The sequence below is a fragment of the Nothobranchius furzeri genome, chromosome 4 (assembly GCF_043380555.1).
Source record: "Nothobranchius furzeri strain GRZ-AD chromosome 4, NfurGRZ-RIMD1, whole genome shotgun sequence".
Lineage (NCBI taxonomy): Eukaryota > Metazoa > Chordata > Actinopteri > Cyprinodontiformes > Nothobranchiidae > Nothobranchius > Nothobranchius furzeri.
Window position 1 is genome coordinate 52,680,015 of NC_091744.1, and position 22,204 is coordinate 52,702,218.

The 22,204-nt window shown below is 41.4% G+C and overlaps 2 protein-coding genes across 8 annotated transcripts in view; both read left to right on the forward strand.

Moving 5' to 3' along the window:
- The window catches only part of LOC107395673 (F-actin-capping protein subunit alpha-2), a 44,295-nt gene extending 29,713 nt beyond the window's left edge, over positions 1 to 14,582 (forward strand). Inside the window, exons 2-10 of the mRNA XM_015975097.3 lie at positions 2,333 to 2,396; positions 3,925 to 3,976; positions 4,393 to 4,456; positions 7,486 to 7,692; positions 11,136 to 11,215; positions 12,615 to 12,693; positions 13,165 to 13,236; positions 13,379 to 13,444; positions 13,530 to 14,582. Of these exons, the coding sequence (XP_015830583.3) occupies positions 2,333 to 2,396; positions 3,925 to 3,976; positions 4,393 to 4,456; positions 7,486 to 7,692; positions 11,136 to 11,215; positions 12,615 to 12,693; positions 13,165 to 13,236; positions 13,379 to 13,444; positions 13,530 to 13,670 (825 nt within the window). The 3' untranslated portion in view covers positions 13,671 to 14,582. The remainder of the gene's footprint in view (positions 1 to 2,332; positions 2,397 to 3,924; positions 3,977 to 4,392; positions 4,457 to 7,485; positions 7,693 to 11,135; positions 11,216 to 12,614; positions 12,694 to 13,164; positions 13,237 to 13,378; positions 13,445 to 13,529) is intronic.
- A 638-nt stretch (positions 14,583 to 15,220) lies between these two features.
- Positions 15,221 to 22,204, forward strand: part of LOC107395255 (suppressor of tumorigenicity 7 protein homolog) — a 124,001-nt gene continuing 117,017 nt past the window's right edge. For 2 of the 7 annotated variants that reach the window (XM_054732755.2, XM_054732756.2), the window contains exon 1: positions 15,230 to 15,371. The gene's annotated coding sequence lies outside the window, so the exon portion shown is untranslated. Of the gene's footprint in view, positions 15,372 to 22,204 lie in introns of all 7 variants that reach the window. The other 5 variants (XM_054732757.2, XM_054732758.2, XM_054732759.2 and 2 more) reach the window with 4 other exon arrangements.

Sequence of the window (22,204 nt, forward strand, 5' to 3'; positions counted from 1 at the left end):
GCTAAAATGTTCTCGTCATAGCTTCTAGACAGTTCATGATAGGCACATAAGAATTCACACAGATGACCATCAAAGCCTTTTTGCCGCTCACGCTTTTAGAATTTTTCCAATAGGTGCAGCAGTTTTTGAATGGCGATGAGACGTTTGACAGGTCCAATTTCACTTCTGAAGGGCAGGAGTACAGCGCCTCTCAACAGCCGGGGAAAAGGCGGGAAAACAGTGCTGCTCTCTGATTGGTTGAGAGTGCTCAACCATTTTTTGTCCAAGCAGGAGCACCCACACATTTGATACATCAAATCGACCAGCTTGGTCTCAGGAATCTTCTATTCAATTTTAAATGCGTTATCTGTTACCATGGTAACACAAGTGCATAAGTATATCCCCAAAAAAGTCTCAATGAAATGAATGTGAAAAGCCTAATTTTGAGCCTATAACATACTGCTGTTTCTTATCTTTCTGAGCTCTATACACTTAAAACTAGCAGCATAGCTGACATTTTAACACGTCAGAAGGCAGGCACCGCCCCCTCCTCCTTCGCTGCTCTCTCATTGGCTGAGAGTTTTCAATCGTCTTCTGCCTAAAAGGAAATATGTACCCTCACATATGATACATTGATTCAGCCTGCTTGGTCCTAGGAGTATTGTATTAACTTGATATTGTGTTCAGCGTTACCATGGTAATGCGCTTAGCAACAACATTTAACAACATTTTAGAAACAATTGTATCAACATCCTTTAATGTAGAAATGTTATTCAAAGTTTGAGTCATGTGACATTGTACATTGCTTTATTAATGCACACTCCTGTCATCTGTTACCATGGCAACACAATGAACTACAAATCACTTTAACCAAGTCTCATAGGAATGAATATAAAAAGCTGAATATTGGGCCAATAACAGACCCCTGTTTTTGATCTTTTTGAACTATCTGTACTTAAAACTAGAAACAAGTTAAATTTGATTGGCCGTCAGAAGGTGGGAAAGTGCCCTGCTCTCTCCCAGCTCCCTGATTGGTTGAGAGAGGTCAATCATCTTCTGGCTAAATGGAATTACACACCCACGCATGTCAGACATCAAATCGATCGGCTTGACCTAAGGAATCCATCCATCCACATATAAATCCATACATGCTTCTATCTATCCATCCATCCATCCATCCATCCATCCAATAAACCATCTAACATCCATCCAACAATCCACCCATAATTTCATTCATCCAACCATTCATCCATCCCATATCAAGTCTGAACATATGTTAATCTATCAGTTTCAGATATCAGCAAATATTTCTAAATTCACAGTTCAGCATTAAACTATTCTCATTCAAATGCCAGCTGTTTAACATTTCACATTTCGAGTTTTTAATAAATGTTCAAAGATTTAAATTTTCTGCTGTTTAGCATTTTTTGTGTCCATTCTTCACCTATTTCCTGAGCTTTATTACACTTGTTGGTGATTTTTGCTTCTAAATCTTTAAATACATTCAGCTCATTTTGACAGTTTTGCTTACTTTCAGCTTCATTTCAGCTATTAAGCTGATTCAGCTAACAGTTTAAGCTATCCAGCATTTTTCTAGTTTTATTTGGATATGTTTTGATTTTTTGACATCGGTTATAATATCAAAATGTTTCTAGAATCAATGACATTTCATGTTTCTGGATGTAGAACAGGGCTGCTTCTGGCTATACTTTTGAACTGGTTATTTAAAATAATTAGTAAACAAGTTTTGGTTTACTAAATCCAGAGAAGTAAGGCAGAATCATGTCACATTACATATCTCACTTTACATTTTGATCCCGTTTCTGTTGTGTTTCTGTGTCAGATGCCCGTTTATCTACAAACCGCAGCATTTCAAAATGGATGTTGGTGTTTGGGGATTTTTTTAATCCAATTCTGATCAGTAACCATTCAATGCCCCTGTGAACCTGCTGGTGATGCAGTTGGTAAACAGTGTTTGAAATGTCTATCAGAGTGGAGGCAGGTCTACATGGTGCTCTGACTCACTACATCGGCAGACACTAGACCCACAGATTGCTGGATGAACTATAAAAACAGAGTTAGCTTTGAAGCTTAATGAACAGAAGTAAATCATCTTAAGACTTTTAACTCTGTGCTCCATGACCCACACTGGGAACCTGACCTTAACTCACAAACTGAATGGTGGTTCACACACTCTGCTATCTTCACATCACCATGAGTTTTGTGTGGCAGTTTTAACTGATTCACCAGCAGCACAAATGGCAGCAATTGTCAGGATATTTCTGCAGAATTAACGTCGTCACGTCTGACCTGTAACCCCTAATTTCAAACTGAACTTTGTGTTTGTGTGCAGGTACGCATAGCAGCCAACTTTGTCATCCATGCCCCGCCAGGAGAGTTCAATGAAGTTTTCAATGGTGAGTTTCCTCTGAATTCAGTATCAGAATCAGCTTTATTGCCAGCGCTCCAGAGACCCAGAGCATAGGAACTTGACTCCGCGAACACAACCTGACCAAGGGTAAACACACACATGTAGACAAAAACAGGTACAGGCAGTTACGAGAGCGGCCATAACGGCGCTCATTACATGAGGATAATTGGGGTAAGGTAAAAAAAGGCATAGCAGAGTTAGACCCAGCGGGGAGTAACTCTATTATACAAAAAAAAAGAAACCCTCAACATAGAAGCACGAACATCACAGATACACATCAGAGTCCGATGGGGAGGCGGGGTTGGGCGGGATCCTGAATCCTCCAACGGGAGCTGCCATTACGGCGCTTCACCAGCTGCAGTCGACAGGTGGGAGGGAGAAATGAGGAACAAAGAGCGCATTGAGTTCCTCCAGTCGATGACCTCGAAGCCGAAGTCACAATCTGAAGGCAGGGGGGGGGAAGGTCGGGACACAGCATCTGTCAGCATTCCTCCTTTCATGGGGGTGAGTTGAAGGCAGCCTTGGAGGCTGCTTGGCATCAGATAAGGATAAGCAAGACTTTGTTTAGGGCAGGCAGAGATAATTTTCCTCTCTGCCTTGGAGTCTATTAAGTGGTCATTCATGTCTACCAGTGAAGCCAATTTATGCGTTCTAAACATCCCCACACTGTCCGGCGACCCTCTCCGAGATGACATCCATCTTGCGCACTAACACAGGCAACGCCGCGAGGACATTGTCCAGCTTACGGTTCACCTCGAGTAACGTCCCAGTCTGTGAAGTCACCGCCCAGGCGGCACATTCCGTGGGTGCGGGTCGCACTCCAATCGCTCCCGTCTTCCCAATTTTCCAGAAAACCAGATATCCTCCCACTCCAGTCAGAAGAAATCCAGTGATCATCAGGCCGAATATCCACAAATCTTCTACGTCCTCGATGGACAACTGAGAGAGGCACACAATTCGCCAGACCTCCCAAGAATCGAGTGCATATCCCGCTGCGAATGTCCCCTCGGGACAGGTGGGAGCTCCGTTCTCATCGTAGAAAAAATCTTATCAATCGCGTTGAATGACCAGTTAATTAAGTCCATATTTCCAAAAAAGAAGTAGTGATTTCAATTGGGCTGCATGGTGAAACAGTTGTGACACTGGTGTATCACAGCAAGACGGCCGCAGGTTCAAATCTTGGCAGTGGCTTATCTGTGTGGAGCTAGCATGTTATCCCCAAACATGTCCTACTGATGTGCCTGCTAAAGGCATCAACAGACAGAGGTTTCTCAGGACAATGTTCACTCAGACTACTAAAAGGATGTGGACACATGTCCCAGATCCCATTGAATGAATGTGTCCTTAGCAGTGGGATCTGCTCTGTTGTTTGCGTTGACCCAGAATGCCTTTAGGTGTCTGGTTTGAAGGAGGCTAAAGACGGTTGCCCAGGCTGACCGAATCTATCAGGGTTTTTGTGCTGATCTACGGTACCATTGTTTTTCTGCTAACAGTCCCACCTTTTCTCTCCTCAGATGTGCGATTGCTGCTCAACAATGACAATCTTCTCAGGGAGGGTGCAGCACAGTAAGTCTCTTCTCATGCTGTTTAATCAAACAGGTCTAGCTTCTTTAGACTTCTGTAGACTCAGTGTTGTCCAGATGATGTCAACACAATCTGAGTCAACGCTGTTTGGCCACAATTGCTTATGGAGAGTCAGGGTAGCCCCAGGACATTCTCAACCTCCCATCTCTAACTCCAACCCACCCCTTATTCAGTAGACATGATGCACTAGACATACCCTGTGTTATGCCTGTTAGCTCCTCAAGTGTTCAGGTCTAGATCACCCAGAGATGATCAACATGAAGCACTTGAACTTTGAGTGGTTGTGTTTTGTGTGCGTGCACGCGCCGTCTAGACAGGAGCATTAAAATTGATCCTTAAATGAGTGTTTTTGGGGTGTAACTTAAGGTTGTGTAGTAATCTGGCGTTTCTCTCCACAGTGCATTTGCACAGTATAACTTGGACCAGTTTACCCCTGTGAAAATTGAGGGCTACGAAGAACAGGTGAGTTCTTGTGTCATTCCTAGAAATAAATAGAGCTGCACAAGTTAGAGTGGGGTTGAAGGTAGTTAGTTAATGTTTTATGCACTAGTAATGTATCCTTTACTGGTTTTAATGGTTACAGTGGTAAACTTTCCTACATTTAGTGTTGCTGTTATTCTGTGACTGTGCAATTCTAAAGCAATGATTAGTTTTTGTTTGTCCAAATGATTAAATGTCTTCCAGAGAGACAGGAGTTGTAGTCGGATTGTTTTCTTAAATACTCTGTAAGTGTGGAGGGAAAAAATTTTAAAAAGTTGATGATGGAAACTCAGATCTAACGAGTCGTTCATACTAAGGTTGGGCTATTGGACCCATTACTTGACCACTGGCAGTAGGCCAAGCCCTTCCATCAGTTTTTAATGCCTCTGAGTCATTGTCCTGGATGGGACTTTGCAGACAAATCTGCATCTTTTCACAACGTTTGTTCAATGCACACTTACACACTACACATAATTTGAAAGCTATGATTTTTGTGATTCCATTGACATATGGCAATCACCATAACTGTAAACACAGTAAGCACTTTTGTCAAACCACTTAAATGTCTAACTCCCAGTTCAAAGCCTCATATCATTGACAAAATAAAGCCATTTCCAACAAAAATCCAGTAAAAAATTTCCAATCCAGTAGTTGGTCCACAAGTCTTACATTCACAATCCCACGTGACAAACCACAGAAAACATTAAAAATTCCCTCAGATTCATCTCCCATAATTCCCGTTAGCATCCAGATTAGGGCTGCAACTAACGATTATTTTCATAATCGATTAATCTGTCGATTATTTTTTCGATTAATCGATTAATCGGTTTTTTATTGTTTAGCTATTTAACCTATACAAGTGATGAATACATTTCAGTTAAGAAAAAGAAAAACATAAGAGAATTGTGCAGTTGACTGCAATCTATTTTATTGCACATGAACACAGTCAGCAGTGTAAAATGAGCTAAACAGTGCAAAATATCAGTCCAGAATAATTTTTTGGTATCAAAATATAAGAGGTAAATTCCATAAAAAATAATGTACAATCTGGAATAGAGTTTGTAAGTGGTATGCATTGCTGGGGGTGAGTGCCTTGTTTCCCATGTAGTTGTCCATCGTTGCTTGTTTTTTTCTGCATAAGAAACACAAATAAACTGAATTAAGTACACATATAAAATAAAGCAGCACACACACTACAACACTAAATCAATATTACATTATTTGAATTAATTAACAATATACAGTGATCATTTATTTTGACAAAAATGTGTTGAGGCGTTTTACAGCGTTAGATAGTAAAACAGCCTTTTAATGGTTAAATAAGGACTTTCTGAATTTCTCCTGTATTTAAAAATTGAAAGCGTACAACTATGCCGCGTTATATTCACCTGGACACAGCTCGTCTGTATATTTTTCTCCGCGGAGTTGTCCTTTTTTGAATGAGGAACACAGTTATGGGTTTGTGCCGTTTTTCTCTTAACGAGAACATTCTTATAAACAGACGTGCTAAATTTGGCAAGCACATGATTCACAACAGAGGAGATTCACGATTGCATCTAGTCAATCAGAAGTAGAACACCGTAGACTGACGCGGCAAAAAAAACATGTTTAACATCCACTATAACGAACTCAGCTAACACTTAGTCCCAAATGTGATCTGCGTTAGCTTGTTTATTTTCTGTTACTTACCGGACATTCCTCTGCTGCATCAGCCCCCACGTTTTCATCTCAAATGTTCACTTAGGGACGTCGTGCTTCCGTCGTGCCATGCTAGATGGTTTTTGCATATTTTGCAGGTCACCGGTCTTTTCAAGGCATCTAGTGAAGTGCTCCCATACTCGTGAGGTTTTTGTCCGGGGTTTCTCTTGCTTTGTCGCTTCTATTTTTCTTCCGTATTTCTTGTTGATCCGCCATCTCTCACAGCAAGATGAGCGTCAGTAACGTGATACGTCATGAAAACCGAGGGCACTTATTGGCTAATTTCTTCTTCTACGGCTCCACTGGTGGAGCTCATTACTGCCACACACTGGCGGCAAATTTAACAGATTGTAACCGATGTCAGATTGTGGTAAAAAATAGACTTTATGCGGTAAAATATGATTATTAAACAACTAATCGATGACTAAAAAAGTTGTTAACTATTTTAATAATCGATTATAATCGATTAAATCGATTAGTTGTTTCAGCTCTAATCCAGATGTTGTCTTCAAACATTTGAGTAACATCTTACAGAATCACACCCCCTCATCTGCTATTGGCTGACAGGTCAGAAGTACTGTCCTCTATTATGTGTGAGGGGGAACCAGTTTACATAGTGGATTGACGCTTCAAATAGCCAATACAGTTGTGAAAACAATGAAGCCAAGAAAGTGAAATAATGATTTTGATCATGTAAGATGAAACTGTTCACGTATGGGTGAATTATCAGTTTAAGGGTCAGGAAAATGTTAAACTCACCTTGAAAAGTGCTTGAATTAGATTTGTCAAAGACGTGAGAGCTCTGCCCTCTCTAGAGGATTGCTATCATGAGAGAACTCATCGATCATCAGTAATTTGCCTACAAAGATTAGAAGAGACATGAAAGATGCTTGTTTCCTTTCGTGACAATAAAACTTGTAGTTTTGCACATCTTCTTTACTGGATGATTAAAGTGTGCTGACGTGATCCGTCTGTGTTTTAGTTATTTATGTCACGCTGGTGCGTCCCTGTGAGGGCTGAACGTGGCTGTGTGTTAGGCTCAGTAATGATTGCACTAGCTTATGTAAAGATGTCATCATGTCCCTGTGTTCCCGAGTCACTCCCCAGTCTGACACCAAGCCGGCTGAGCCCGGTGTTTATGGCTGGAGCTGGAAAGTTCAGGCTAATGCTCCAGTTTCCATACTCTTTTCATTTATGTTGCCTTGTTTCTTATTTTTCCTAATGATTATTTCCTTTATACATTGCACTAAATGCCTGTCACTCTTCTCCTCCCTTTATTTTTTGTCCTTATGGGCCTCCACTCCACATCCTAGGTCTTAATCACAGAGCATGGTGACCTTGGGAATGGCCGAGTCCTGGACCCAAAGAACAAGATCTCCTTCAAGTTTGACCACCTGAGGAAGGAGGCCAACGACCCACGACCTCATGATGTTGACGGCTCCATTGAAGGCTGGAGGAGTGCTGTGGACTCGGCCGTGAGAGCCTACGTTAAGGAGCACTATCCCAGTGGAGTGTGCACCGTACGTTTAAACTGGAGCTGTGTTCATTAGTAAATGCCCATCATCTGTGTTGTGAACACCGTTCGGAGCAGAACCATCTGTTTGTATGAAGTAGGGCTGCAACAAACGATTATTTGGATAATCGATTAATCGGATGGGGTCTCGACACGATTAATCGGATTACATGGGGAAATTTTTAAAAACTGCTAGGGAAACGTTATTTCTCTCCTTCCTTCACTTTATTTAACACAACATTATTAGAAAACAGTTCAATAGCAGAAAAACAACATGCCATCACCTAAATTGTCTTATAAGGTGTATAGACAGAGACCCTAAGCTACATCTATCTGTGACCTAAAATGCTTGGTCCAAGTTAAAAAGCTTAAGGGCAATTCTCATCTGTTTTGTTTGATCTCATCTGTTGACATTTATTTTAAATGTAATTAAACATAGGCTGTGAATTAATCAAAATTGATCACTATTTCCAAAAATGACTGAAAAAATACCAAATAAAACAAAAGTAAATGAATGCCATCCTCCTTGCGATGATGCCCTGGGCAACTGCCATAAAGTCACATCAAGAAATGCTGCTGATCATTCCAATGATCCCAAATAGACTCACATTAGGCCACATGAAAGCAACTGAACCCAAAAATATATTAACCAGTATATAACTGCACTCTCACACAACACGCCTGCAGCAACAGTTAGGACTCCTCCCTCCCTTTTAAAAGCGTTTTTGCTTCTGAGGACATTGTGGTTGTAAAACCACATGCTAGTAGTCTGGCTCCGGTGTGATCAACCAGTTTCTGCGGGAATGTGACGGCGGAACCAGGGCCAGATTAACACTTTGTTGTACCCTGGGCAACAATATTCAAGGGCTCCATCATCACGACCCGAGGATCACCATAATGTGGTCACATACAGAATATTTTACTGTAATATGCAGTAAATATACTCAATACTTGAATGCCTGACAACACGTAACCCGCCCAGAGTAACCTTTGACCCACCTCGTGTGGACTGACCAATGAGGAGAGGGTCTTAACTTGAGGCCCTCTCTTCATTGGTCAGTCTGCATGAGATTGACTCAACTGACGTTCAGTCATAGGCAGCGAAGCGTCTCTGTGCAGTGCAAAAGCCCGGGTGGACAGTTTGTTTAATGTAGGGTGATCATATTTCCATTTCCAAACAAGAGGACAGGGAATCTGTGCCTATGACGTCACACTATGGCAACGCCACACAAACCATGTTGGGACCCATTTTTTGTAAGAACTAAATTATCAGATTCTGCCAATTAAAGGGCTCTAAAACAATTCATATGTAAATATTTTGCATATTTAATGCAAAATCTAATTTTTCTGCTTTAGTGCTGCAACAAGGTTTTATTAATAATAAATTATTATACCTTTTGTTTTACTACAGCATCGGTACGCTTCCTGTGCACAGATTATTAAGGATGCTTGTTTCAGCTGTGAGATTAGACGATAGGGTCAATGAAAAAATAAGTTGTCACACACTCCATGGAAACTTTCAGAGAATCCACAAATAGTGGCTTTCAGATGGTTTTGTTACTTTTTGCAAGTAGAAAAGAAGCAGATGAGACAGCATGTCTGATAATTTAGTTTTTCATCTGATAATATTAGAACATGTCAGTAATGTCTGAGGGCTTTTATAAACACCGTATAACTACCACTACTGGAGAGGGTATGAATTACACAGAGGCTTCTGGGGAGCCCAGTTATGGGGGGGTGGGGGGTGGGGGGGGGCATTTTGCCTTGGCCCCCAAAATGTCTTGAAACGGCCCTGGGTGTGTGACTGAGTTTTGAAGGTGATCTGAATTGTATCAGATGTATAAATATAACATGTGTATAACTTATTGTTTTTTACTGGTAAAAACGTGTAGTTTACCTTCATTTGACTTTTGAACACTTTGTTTTGTTTTCTTGTTTTTATTTAACTATTTTCCTGTCCTGTCTGTCTCTAATCTTCCTGCATCTCCTCATAATTCTCCAGAAAATCTGTCGCCTGGATTCTTACCTTTTCACCTCATCAGTTACTTTTGAGCAGATCAAAGGGATCTCCTGACCGAAAAGCGCAGAGCGCGTTTTCGATGCTGCGTTTGGTGACATCACCACAGCACAGGTGATGAGCTCCGCAGTAGCGAGCTTCAGGCACAAGACAGAAAATAGAGAACATGTGCGGACATGAACGATCGTGTGCTAATTATAGTTTTTTGGTTGCGCCACTTTGAGAATGGACCGTGCACTGGAAGCAGCTGCCTGGATCGCTGCGCAACAATGCGGAACCGGTTCGCAGCAGCGCAAGTCTGCCGGCTCTCCCTCGCGCTGATCTGCCGGCTCTCCCTTGCGCTGATCTGCCGGCTCTCCCTCGCGCTGATCTGTGGCTCTCCCTCGCGCTGATCTGACTTGTTCTGGTCTGCGCGCAACGGCGGGCGGGAAGGGGGGGGGGGCGCTTTTGGAAGAGTTGTGCGACACAACGAATCGATGACGCAATTTGTTGCCAACGCTTTTAGTAATCGATTTTCATCGAATTTATCGATTCGTTGTTGCAGCCCTAGTATGAAGATGTGAACATTCAGCTACAGTTACCTCTGTAGAGAAGTTTGTTTGGATTTCGCTTCTAACCTATAATGTTTTGGTATTTTTAGTTTTCTAGCTTGCTGCCTCGTATCTGATGTTAGCTTAAGTATGACATCACTGTGAAGCTATGTGACCACTGATCACAGTTATGCACACCGTTTATTCTTATTAAACTCATACTATAAAAAGTTATGTATGGAAACTACCCAATAAAATTGAGGTAACAATTTGCTTAGTTAATTTATACGCCATATATGTTTGTAGCTTATATTCGAAGTTGAGAAACACCTGAAGGACACTTGGTAAATAGTTTCCAATTTTCTAAGCTAGAAAATTATAAAATAAATAGCACAAACATACAAAAGCTGAGATTGATCCTACAACCCTCTGCTTACTGGACCGCCTGCTTTACCTTCTGCTGCCTGATGCAATACCAGTATAAATCAGAATTTATTCAACTAAGAGCAGTAAAAGTAGCATATTTACTTTTTACAAAAGCTGAACTGAACTTGCGTTCACTGTTGCTCAAGATTTCTTTTTAGAAATACTGCAATATTCCTCTTCAAAGTTAAGTGTGTGTGTAACTAACTATATGGATACTTGAGTTGGAAGGCCAGGGTTGGGGTTAGGGTGTAAACACACTCTGGCCAACATGTACAAGTGTTCTATTTGTTAATTAAATAAAATAGGTAGATTGAACTCATTTTTCTTTATTTCAGTCTTTAACGTATGTAGTCACATTTTAAATGAATTTATTGGGTGATGCTTAACATAACAAAAATCAGTTTTTTCAGTGCAGTACCCGTAATCCCGGTACTTTTAACTACTTCACACCTAAGCTAGGTTCTTTTTCTCTTCCAGATTTACGGGAAAACCATCGACGGACATCAAACCATCATCGTGTGCATCGAGTGCCATCAGTTTCAACCCAAAAATTTCTGGTCAGTCACAATTGGCTGTTATTTCTCTGTCTTTGGGAACATTTTAGACATGAAAGCTGAGCACTAGTTGAGAGGTTAGCAAATATTTTTAAGCCCAAAGATGCTGTTTATTGTTCCCTAAACCATCCTAATTTAACTCCGTAACCCAGATCAGGCTTTAAGGAGCTGGACCTGAGCTGTCTCTGATCACTTAATCTAATTGGGTAAGAAGAGCATTAATCCTCTTTGCTGCTGGCTTTTACCTGGCTTAAGTACTGTCCGGTGTAATGATCCCACCAGAGCTTGACCATTGTTTGTAGCGAGGATCAATAAAACTGGCAATAAAGATGTATAAACAAGTTTTGTGTTTGATCAGAGACTGGGAGAAGTTAATGTTTGCTTACAAGAACCTAGAACCAGGAAACCATGAGTGTTATTATGCACCGCGTCTGGTTCCTGTTCTGCTTTTAATCTGCACTTCTCATTATGGTGATCAGGAGAAACGTCCAAAAGGTCCATAGCATTCAGAAACCTGTAACATAGAGAGTTTTACCAGCTGGTGTGTTAGAATAAGTTTTATTTGAGTTAAGCTGGAAAAAATACCGAAAAATTAGAGGTGTAACAATACACATGTGAATTACACCCAGCTAGAAGTAGCCATATGCTTTAAGGAGCTCTGTTTAGCTAACCCTAATGGGTGCAAACAGCATGAATGGCTGCTTTAGAACAACATTTTTAAGCTCTTTGAAGAGGTTCCAGGTTGATATTTCCTGGCTACCTGTGAAGGGAGAGATTGTAAATTATTACCTGCTGTAGATAGTAGCTTGATGTGAGAGAATATTGCGATATTTTGTTTTATGATACTGAATCGATATTTTAAACCATGTATCCGTTTTTGAGGATTTTCATGCAATCATTTACTGTTTTTCTTTTGTGTGATGCAATTTAAACTCCGACTGCTAGGTGGCAGCAGTTTTCACCACCTTCCTTCTGATGGAACAATGAGATCTGTGTCTTGTGTCTGAGTTTTCCATTTAAATTCAGACTTAAAGTTAGCAAACGTGGCCACATCGTAGTGTCTCACCTGTATTGTGATGTAAATGTCACCAGGTTCTTGCCAATACACTCACACCTAGTAGATGGCCTCCACTTCAGGACTGATGAACAGTGTAATGCTGTTTGCAACAGTTTAAGCAGACATAGTTTTAAGAGCCACTACTCTGCTGTTGTTTTCACATTACATTTAATGTGTGTGGAAAGTCCTGCAGGACTCGGTGCACCAACGTTTCCTACTCCATACATAACACAACTGTTAAAACGTTCCAATTAAAACAAGCGGGCTTAAACGAGTTTCTTGTACAGTTGTGACTGAACAAGATGGACAGTGACTGAAGACTCTTGTGTTTGTGCCTTTGCACAGGAATGGACGCTGGAGATCAGAATGGAAGTTTACCATCTCCCCCTCCACCACTCAGGTGGCAGGAATCATGAAAATCCAGGTACTCTGCGTCCTTCTTTCAGTGAGAACAGGAGGGTGGTTGCGTGTGGAACAACGTGTGCAGAATAGAACAAAGTGTGGAGACTTCATGCATCTTCTAAAAGGCGCTGTACCTTTTGGTTCTGTGTGAGGCTCCAGACCAGCAGAGTCATGACAAAAAGGAGACCTGAGGACAGGAGACGCTGACCCCACACACTTAATAAAATGAAGTTTGTGAGCTTTTGTTCTGTTGTTGTTGTGCTGCAGCAGTTTTGGTCAGTGAAGCTCTCATCACCTGATTTCAGAGATGTTCATGAGAAGACTCGCAGAGTCTGATGGTTCTGTACCGGCTCACAGTTCACTCTGCTCAGTGTTTAGAGCACCTCTCACCCGGTCACACAGTTTTAGGGGCATTTTTGTTCCTCACAGGAATGAATCAAACAAATGAGTCTCGTATCAGAAGCAGGCTGACTCTAAACTTTTCTGTCTGCAGGTTCATTACTATGAGGATGGAAATGTTCAGCTGGTGAGCCACAAGGAGGTTCAGGAGTCCATGTCGATTTCTGTGAGTAGACCCAGAGCCTGCACCAGCCCGTTGCTGTTACAGGGGCAGTCTGACCCGAAGGCTGGCTCAGAGGGAGTTTGGTCATACTCAGAATTTTTCTTTCTTATTGCTCTAAAATAAACGTGGATGTCCTTATTTTTAGAACGAGGCTACAACAACTGCTAAGGAGTTTGTTAAGATCATGGAGGCTGCAGAGAATGACTATCAGGTACATCTACCGGTGTCTGACACATTGTCGTCTCCATAACAGCACTTTCATTTTCACATCCAACTCTTTCCTCCCCCCACTGTAGACGGCCATCAACGAGAATTACCAGACCATGTCGGACACTACCTTCAAAGCCTTACGCCGCCAGCTTCCTGTGACACGCACCAAGATTGATTGGAACAAGATTCTGAGCTACAAGATTGGAAAGGAGATGCAAAACGCTTAAACAGCAGACGGGAGTACAGACAGATGACCCCACCCCTCCCCCTCCCAAACAACGTTGCATGACTGGATAGTTGTATCGTCTTTGTACAAAAATTAGAGAAAACAGGCAAAGAAAGGTTTGGTCTCACAACCAGACGTCGTTACACCGGATGACTTCCTTTCTCTACAACCACCGTTAACCCTCTGTGTACCAGAGCTACCCGGATTAGATTTGGGGATACAAATAAGGAACCATTGGAAAACATAGGAAAGAGAGCTAAACATCTGTATGCAACATGTGCAGGATGGGTTGTTTGAGCGAGACCATGCCTTTAGTTTGACCTGATGAAAAAACGGTTTGAATTTGCGATTGTGGTGAAAACAAATCAGTTTTGGGAGAATTTTTATCTTTATTTAGAAAAAGAGGTCAGATAATAAACAAGTCCCTCCACTTCACTGTTAATGGATGCAGTCAAGTACAGAAAACAAAAAATAACACACTCTAAGGAATATTTAGTGTTCATTGACTGGTATTTTTGGCACAATCAGCCGTCATTGACAGCCACTCACTGTTCTTGGTCCCTGTTTTGGTACTTCCCTCCTCTGTTCTGTATGTGAGATCTCAAATTTTCTTCTGACGACTATATCTGAACTACTCAGCGCAGAGTGTTCTGACCACCTAACACGCTTCATTAACAAGACATGAGTCGCTAAATAATGTGCATATTGTCCAATTTACAATAAAATCAACAAGTATCACTTCCTCCTCCAGTGCTTATTTTTATGAAAACATGAACCTGACTGTATTATATACCAAGGCACATTGTAATATATACCTGTATGAAACATCCTGTCTGTCAGTTTGGTGATTTATTTCCATGAGAGTAATTGTAATTCAGTCACAATTATGTTGGATTAAATGACAAATTTTCTATTCACTGACTCACTCATAATTTCTGATAAAAGGCCATGCCTCAAATGCATAGAAAACTATGCTATCATCATTACGGTTCTTTGATCCATTCCTTACACTACCCTCTGCATTTACCCGGGCCTGGGTCTCTCTCTCTCTCTCTCTCTCTCTCTCTCTCTCTCTCTCTCTCTCTCTCTCTCTCTCTCTCTCTCTCTCTCTCTCTTTCTCTTTCTCTTTCTCTTTCTCTTTCTCTCTCTCTCTCTCTCTCTCTCACACGTTTTGCCTAGGAAACAGGTGCCTTTTCTATTTATTTACTATTTTACATAACCAAAAACAAGGAATAATTTGAAAACTACATTTTGTTTTACTTATCACTGATAAATCTGAAACAAATGGGGCAAAAAATGCAAACGCAAGACATAAGTGAGCAAATATCTTTAAATCAAATCTGTTTTATAGTGTTTTTAGCAGGACAAGCCTCGTCTATTAAACACGTTTAAATGGAGAAAATAATTCAGTGTTCCAAAGTTGCTTTAGTCCTTTCATGATGCAAAAACAAATATGTCGGTGTTATTTAAAAATAAGTACAAGCTTGGACAAAGTAAGTCGCTTGAAGAAACGTTAGTTGTATTTGGTGTCTTTAGTGACACCTAGAGGCGGCGGGTGGTTACTGAGCAGCCGGTTAGCTGACGTTAGCCGTGGAGCTAACCTGCAGACACGTATACACAGGAGTCCGGACACATGTGAAGTTTGTGCTGGAAGAAATGTTGGCTCCCACTAGAAAAGTCACCTGTTTCTCTGCTAATTAAGGTAAGCGCTCACCCATGTACGTTTGCTGAAGCTTGTAAGTGCCACTCCTCGTGTTCATTGTCTTTTCTAAAGTTGTACGCTCTGCAAACAGCAGTTCATGTTAGCACGTTAGCCGGTAAGTGGCTACCAATTAGCCCAACAGATCAACTCATGTTTGGCAAATATTCATGTTGGATATCAGATGGAAGTCAGGTTTCTAACCGTGTGATGAGTTTTATTGCATCAGCTCCAGACAACGGGACTTGTTTCAATGGTCTCCATCATGGTTCAGTCAGGCTCTATTAAAGTTAATTTGTATGTCATCTAGTTGTCATTTCTCAATTTTCCTAAGGAAAGGGTCTCGTTTATAGATGATTATTAGAAATAAACTTGTTTTAGTGGTTTAAGGTGAATGGTAGGTCGCATTTAGACTCCTCACTGATGGGTTTGTGGACCCTCTTAAGTCAGAGGGCTGTAACCTTTCATGACCTCTCCGGTTGAATGTCCTTAACATCAACTTGGCCCTGAAACTAATCCTGAGTACTAATGTGACTTTTTCTTTTCAGTTATTCAGCAATAATTATTCAATTAACTATTAGTAATGTACAAGGAAATTGTAGCTTTCAGAACATTATTTTATTTTAGTGATCATTTTGGAAGAAAATGAGTAAAATAGACTTTCCCTGCTTGAGAAACAAAACGCGATGCACCAAAATGCCTTACACACAAATAATACATCAAGTTGTTTTACAAATAAAAAAAAGTTCTTACAGAATAGTCTTCTCATTGCAACATGAATTTTAACTCTATGAACAACAACATCACCTTCATTTAGACAAAAACATGTTTTAGAGAAATAAAGAAAAAGACTTGCAGCACAACCAGTGTGTTTGTTTCTGACCACAACCAAAGTCTGGAAGAAGCCTCTGGGATGAGAGGCTAAATGTCTCCAACATATCCAGAAACATCCAGCTGTTTTCAGCTAAAACTCTCAGGATGATCATGTCCAGGATGACTGAGAACTACACCTCCATGCTGCAGCAGCGTTCAGTCAGAACAGGAAGTGAAACTTAAATGTAGCTGCTGTCAGTAACAATCTAACAGTTTTTAAACATTAAAACTCAACAGAAATAGTTCAAAAAGGAAATTAAAATGTTTACAGCTTTGTGTGTCATTTATTGTCATAATTATTTATTGTGGCAGAAGCTGGTGTGGTCCACCACAGAGAAGCTTCTCTAGCATGATGACTAATTATTCTACAGGTTATTGTTCAGCCTTCTGTTGGTGAGCGGCTGCGTCTGACTGCTGACGCGTGTTGTTATTTCTGCAGTGAGACAAACTCGCCTCACACCGTCCAGAGTTTGTTCTTTAAAGCTTCTATTAAATCCACCGTGTTGACGTCTTTTAGCAAGTTTCCTCTCCGGCGCATTTTTTGCTAAGTTCGGCAGACGCGTTTTTTTTTATATTTGGTTGCTGCGTGCGGGGTGGGGGAGGGGGGACTTGTGCTGCACACAGACAGCTGGTGTGATTAGCTCTGAAAAGCGCTGATCACAATTTACAGATCATGTTTATTTTTCACGGAGATCAGCCGCGGATTCCTCTTCCGGTCGACATTCTAGGAATCAAAACTAGATTCAGCAGCCCGCGCAGCAGACAGGAGTCGCGATCAGACAGAGATCCGCCGAGCTGTGGGGATGGGAGAACCGGGTGGAAAACATTGGTTTCCGTTCGAGAGCTCCACAAGCCGGCAGCCGCAGAGATACGCCGGGCTGACCGCTGGGTAAAACCGGGTGGAACACAGAGGTCTCCCGAGATCTCCACAAGCCGGCAGCCGCACAGCAGACAAGCGCCGCTGCGATCTGAGATGCGCAGAGCTGCCGCTGGGGAGAACCGGGTGGAAAGGTTTCTATCCCAGAGCTTCACAAGCCGGCAGCCCACGCAGCAGACAGAAGCCGTGATCAGACAGAGATGCACCGAGCTGCGGGGAGGGGAGAAGCGGGTGGAAAACATCGGTCTCTCGAGAGCTCCACAAGCCGATAGTCGGAACCCAGCTGCACCAACATGTTATATTTCAACCCATTTTCTAAAGTGCAGCATAATGTTAAATGCACTGGGTTTTACCCTATTACATTTAAATTTCATGGTTAAACAGTACATGTTAAAATCTAAGCTCAGCTCGGCAGTGACCTAAAATACATAAATATAATTTTACTTACCGAAAAAAATGAAGTGGAGACTCCTTGAACACTTTAATAGTGCAATTAATGCCACAGCAAGTCCAACAATTGCACAAAAAATATCCAAAAAATACACAAACGCTACAACTAATGGTCTAAGTTGAGAGACTGAAAGTGACGGAACAGTCTCCAGGTGAGGGCGAGGCTCAGACCAAGTTTTGTCATGCGTACACTACTGACCTTCCATCTAGAATAGATTCAAGTTGAACTAAAAGCCATGTGTTATTAACATATTTTTAGGCTTCTTTATCATTTCCAAATCTATTTGTGATATAGTGTGATGAGAAAAATCTTTTTTTCTCCAGGCTTGTACCTTCAGGAGTAACCACAGCCAATCATCTGTTTCCCTTTAGTCCTGTCCTCTGCATCCTCTACCTGCAGACCAGCTAACTTCATGTCCTCTTCCACTACATTTAGAAATCTCCTTTTTGGTTTTCCTCTCAACATCCTGCCTGGTGACTCCAACCTTAAGCCTGATTTATACTTATCCGTCTGTATCGGTACGAGACACACAACGCCATTTTGCCGCGGCGCAAGGGCTCTTCGACGGGCTCACAGAGGGTGACGGAGAAATGCCCAAAATTTTAAACATCTGTCAAAAGTGACGGCAACTGCAAGCTTGTGATTGGTCAAGATGTCGCTTCCCATATATTCATCACCAGCGCTGCCGTTGCCCTGTTAAAAAGTAAAAAGATATCTAGTGGCCGACCCAGAACAGATTGAAGATTGCATTACAGAAAAAGTCCGACAATATGAATGTTTATTTACCCGTGACTGAAGAAGTCGCGGAGGTTGTCAGAGCGAGTGAGAGCGAGCGAGTGGTAGAGAAATAAAAACAATGCAGAGAGGAATGTTCAGTGCTGACGAAGCTCTTTGTGTAGTACTGGCAGATTCGGATTCGGAGGAAGAATATTTCCTCTCCGAGGATGATCTGCGGTCTTCTAGCAAGACGGAAAGCGTGGCTTCAGCGCGCAGCAACAGGGAGTCTGTCAGCGATGACGCGGTTACACAAGCAGCCCATCCAGCCCTTACCTTGTCCGATGTTCCGCGTCACCGTGTCCGTGGTCAGGGAAAGAGACATGGGGGGGTGGGGGGGTGGGGGTTGGGGCGCAGCTCGTACCGGGTCTGATCCTTCGCTCCACCGTGCTGGGTGGGGGGATGTGGTGGCAGTGATGGGCCGTGAAAACTCCACTGGTGATTGATTCAGCCCCGGGGGTGTAAACTGTGGGAATTGCAGCAGGAGGGGGAGGAACCGTGGGAAGAACATCACTGCTAGCAGGAGGGTGGCCCAACACAGCCTCAGTGACAATACTAATGATGATGGCTGGGTTAGTTTGGGAGAAGAGGAACAGTATTCCAAGTGGATCAGGCATTTTGATGAGCCAGTGGAGACAGGGATCTGTCAAATTCAGAACACATTGATTTTCTGTCAGTTTTTTTGGATGAGGAATTCTGGACCCTCATCACAACTGAAACTAACCGATATGCTCACCAGTATTTAGAGAGGGAGGAACTGAAATCTAACTCCAGGTATGATGACTGGTACGATGTAACTGTCCCAGAAATGAAAGCGCTCATTGCAGTTCAGTTGTGCATGGGGCTTGTGGAAAAGCGCTGGTAGACGGAGCGCACGAAGCCCCCCCCCCCCCCCCCCCCCCCCCCCACAGTCAGCAACACTGACACTTCAAAGCCCTTCCGGTTGATTTGTACAATCTGACCCACCAAGCCTAAGCAGTGTGAAGGAAGGTCATTGCTGCTGTGAAGCTTCCCTGACTGGTCTAAATACAGATCGTGACTCATCTCACACCTTCTAAAACAATCTTTCCTAATTAATAAGTGCATGTTTGCCCCCCCCCCCCCCCCCCCCCCCCCCGAACCACATCAGACAGTTGCTGTGAGATCCAGGAGGTTATTTACCCACCTTTTGTTCCTCTTTGTCTTCCTGCTTTAAATACAAGCACAGTTTGTTTAATAGCATTTCAAGTGGCCTCTATTTGACTGCAGTAAATATTTGAATGCCTGCACACATTTGAATCTATGTAAACTGTGATTGAATTAGCCAGAAGGTGTAGAGTAACAGACACAATTTGCCTGAAGCACACATCAGGTGTGTGTTCATTTGGCTACGATACATATTAATTAGGATCATGTGCACAGACCTTTTTGAGGATGCAGCCTTTGTTTCTGCAACAGAGTTATAATTTTACACAATTAGTCATCATCAATTTACTGTTGGGTTTATTTGTTCTCTGAATGAGTTCAGTCAACTCTAAATTCTCAAATTTGTCAGAGGTTGTGGTTGAAGGTTCATTAAGCTGATTGGTTGATAGGAAGCATAGTCCTTATCCTGACCAGTAGGTGCCAGCAGTCACAGTTTGTGACCCAGTTATAGCCAAATGTAGCTGGGTTCTGAGTCATGACCCACTGGAAGGAATGAAAGGGTTGCTCCCCTTCTTTTTGTGCTGATTTCTCTGAAAGGACATTTGGTGAAATTCAGCAAAGGGTGGAGTGAGAGATTGCTTGGTTGCTTTTGTGCAGATGGTAAAACTTGAGGGTGTCATCGAAAAGGCTTCTGATGCTCAAATCTATTATCTTAAAGAGACAATTAATTAAGTGAAATCCAAAATCTGGTTGGCAGATTTGCCTCCTGTAAGGGTAGATTTCCAAATATACCTTAGGGATGTCAGCCATTATTTGCACATTGTTATGAAGCTGGAGATTCATTGATTCTGAAAACTTCAACCTCAGGATTTTGTTAGTCTCTTTTGATGAAAAACTTATTAGGAATGGGGTGCCTAACAGTACCCAACATGATATCAAATAAGACAAAGGTACTGAGTGATAGTCCCTTTCATTTGTTTATGAAAGGATTTTATGTCCTCCTTATATCCTGGAGTTTTGTAGTTTGAGCTCAAGACTGTCCTTCACCGTATTTGTGCATCTTCTCATATTTCCTCTTGCAGACAAACAGGTGGCCATGCTCCTCTCCTGCTTATTTTCAGTTGCTTAGCAACCATGTAGAGATGCTTTTTGGGTGGTACTTTGAGATAGAAGTGGGGGCAGGGTGAGGTGTGCATTGTTCAAGAATAAAATGTTCTTGAAGGACAGCATTGTTTTGTTACTGTGATTCTGACTTCATCTGGACATCATGCTACAACACAGTTGGATTTACATCTTAAATGTGTTCTGCAGGGAAAAATGGGTCCTGCCATGACTACGCAAACATATGGAGCTAGGATTGGGACAACATTCAGTGTAACTTGTACCAAGTTTTGTAACTTGGAACATGTTTCATGAAATGTAACTTTAGATTTGTAACTTGTAACTTTTGTAATTCTCAATTTGTACTTGTATTTCTTGTTTTGTAACAGGAAATTTTCATTTTGTACATGTATTTTTTATTTTGTAAAATCAAAACTTCATTTTGTACATTTTCTACTCATTTTGTAACATCAAACATTCATTCAGAAACATGAAACTTTCGGGTTTTACTTAGCAGACTTCCAAAATAAAAAGATCAATGTACATGTTTGAAATCTAAACTCTCAAAACACACATTTCATTCTACAGGTACAAACCTCAAATCTACAGTGTTACAAATTATTTTGTCTCAATTCTAGCGTCAGTGGGAGGAACTTGGGTGGAACCAATGAGAGCACGAGTCTTAGCTACCAATCACGTTTCTCGAATTCCTGTCCAATCATTGGGAGAGGAGGGCAGGGTTCTGCCAGAGCTGTAGAAAGAGAGAGTTAGGACACTCTTTGAACTCGCCGAATCGCGGTCACGTGGTTCATGGAGCTCTCAGTTCCAAACATCCCAGTGCCGTAAGTCAGTTTGAACGGCGTATGGTGGGACAAATCACAAAAATGTAATATAATCACATTTCCCCTGGCGATTTGTGGTAATTATTGAATAATATTATATATTATATTATATATTATGTCCTAACTCCTTCACAAAGTAGCCTATTTATATTTTTCCGAACATTTGTAGGAAGACAGACACCCGTGACTGTTCTACATTACTGGAACACGACAGTCCTAACACACTGTAGAACACATTTAGACCACATACATTACTATAATATACTATAGCAATACATTTGATGTAGTAATGCAACACACTGCTCTAATATAAGGATATTTAATAACTTTAAGTCCTACAAGAAGCCCTAAACTCGAGTTGTAATATCCATTTTATAGTGGTTTATTGAAAGCTAGAATTCTGCTCCAGCTTACCTTGAAGAAAATATGTAGCTGTTTATACTTTGAATGATGATCTATTATGTTCAGTAGAATACATTTTATAGTCATTACTTTATATTTTTATGTGAAGACAGTACATGCATCTGTAACCCAGTTTATTTGGCTTCTATAGCAACTAATTACAAAGAGAATTTCAGTAAAACTGTATGGTTAACACAGTAGATAAAAAAGTGTTAACTGTGAAAAAATGAACACCAAACTTGTACAACATGTATAATAGCATTTTTAATAAAGCATTTTACCAACATTATGTTTAGTCATTACATATGCACAAATAAGCTGAATCATTAATTATGAGCAATGTACTCAAGACTTAATGAATATCTTGAAGAACTTTATTTTGATTATTATT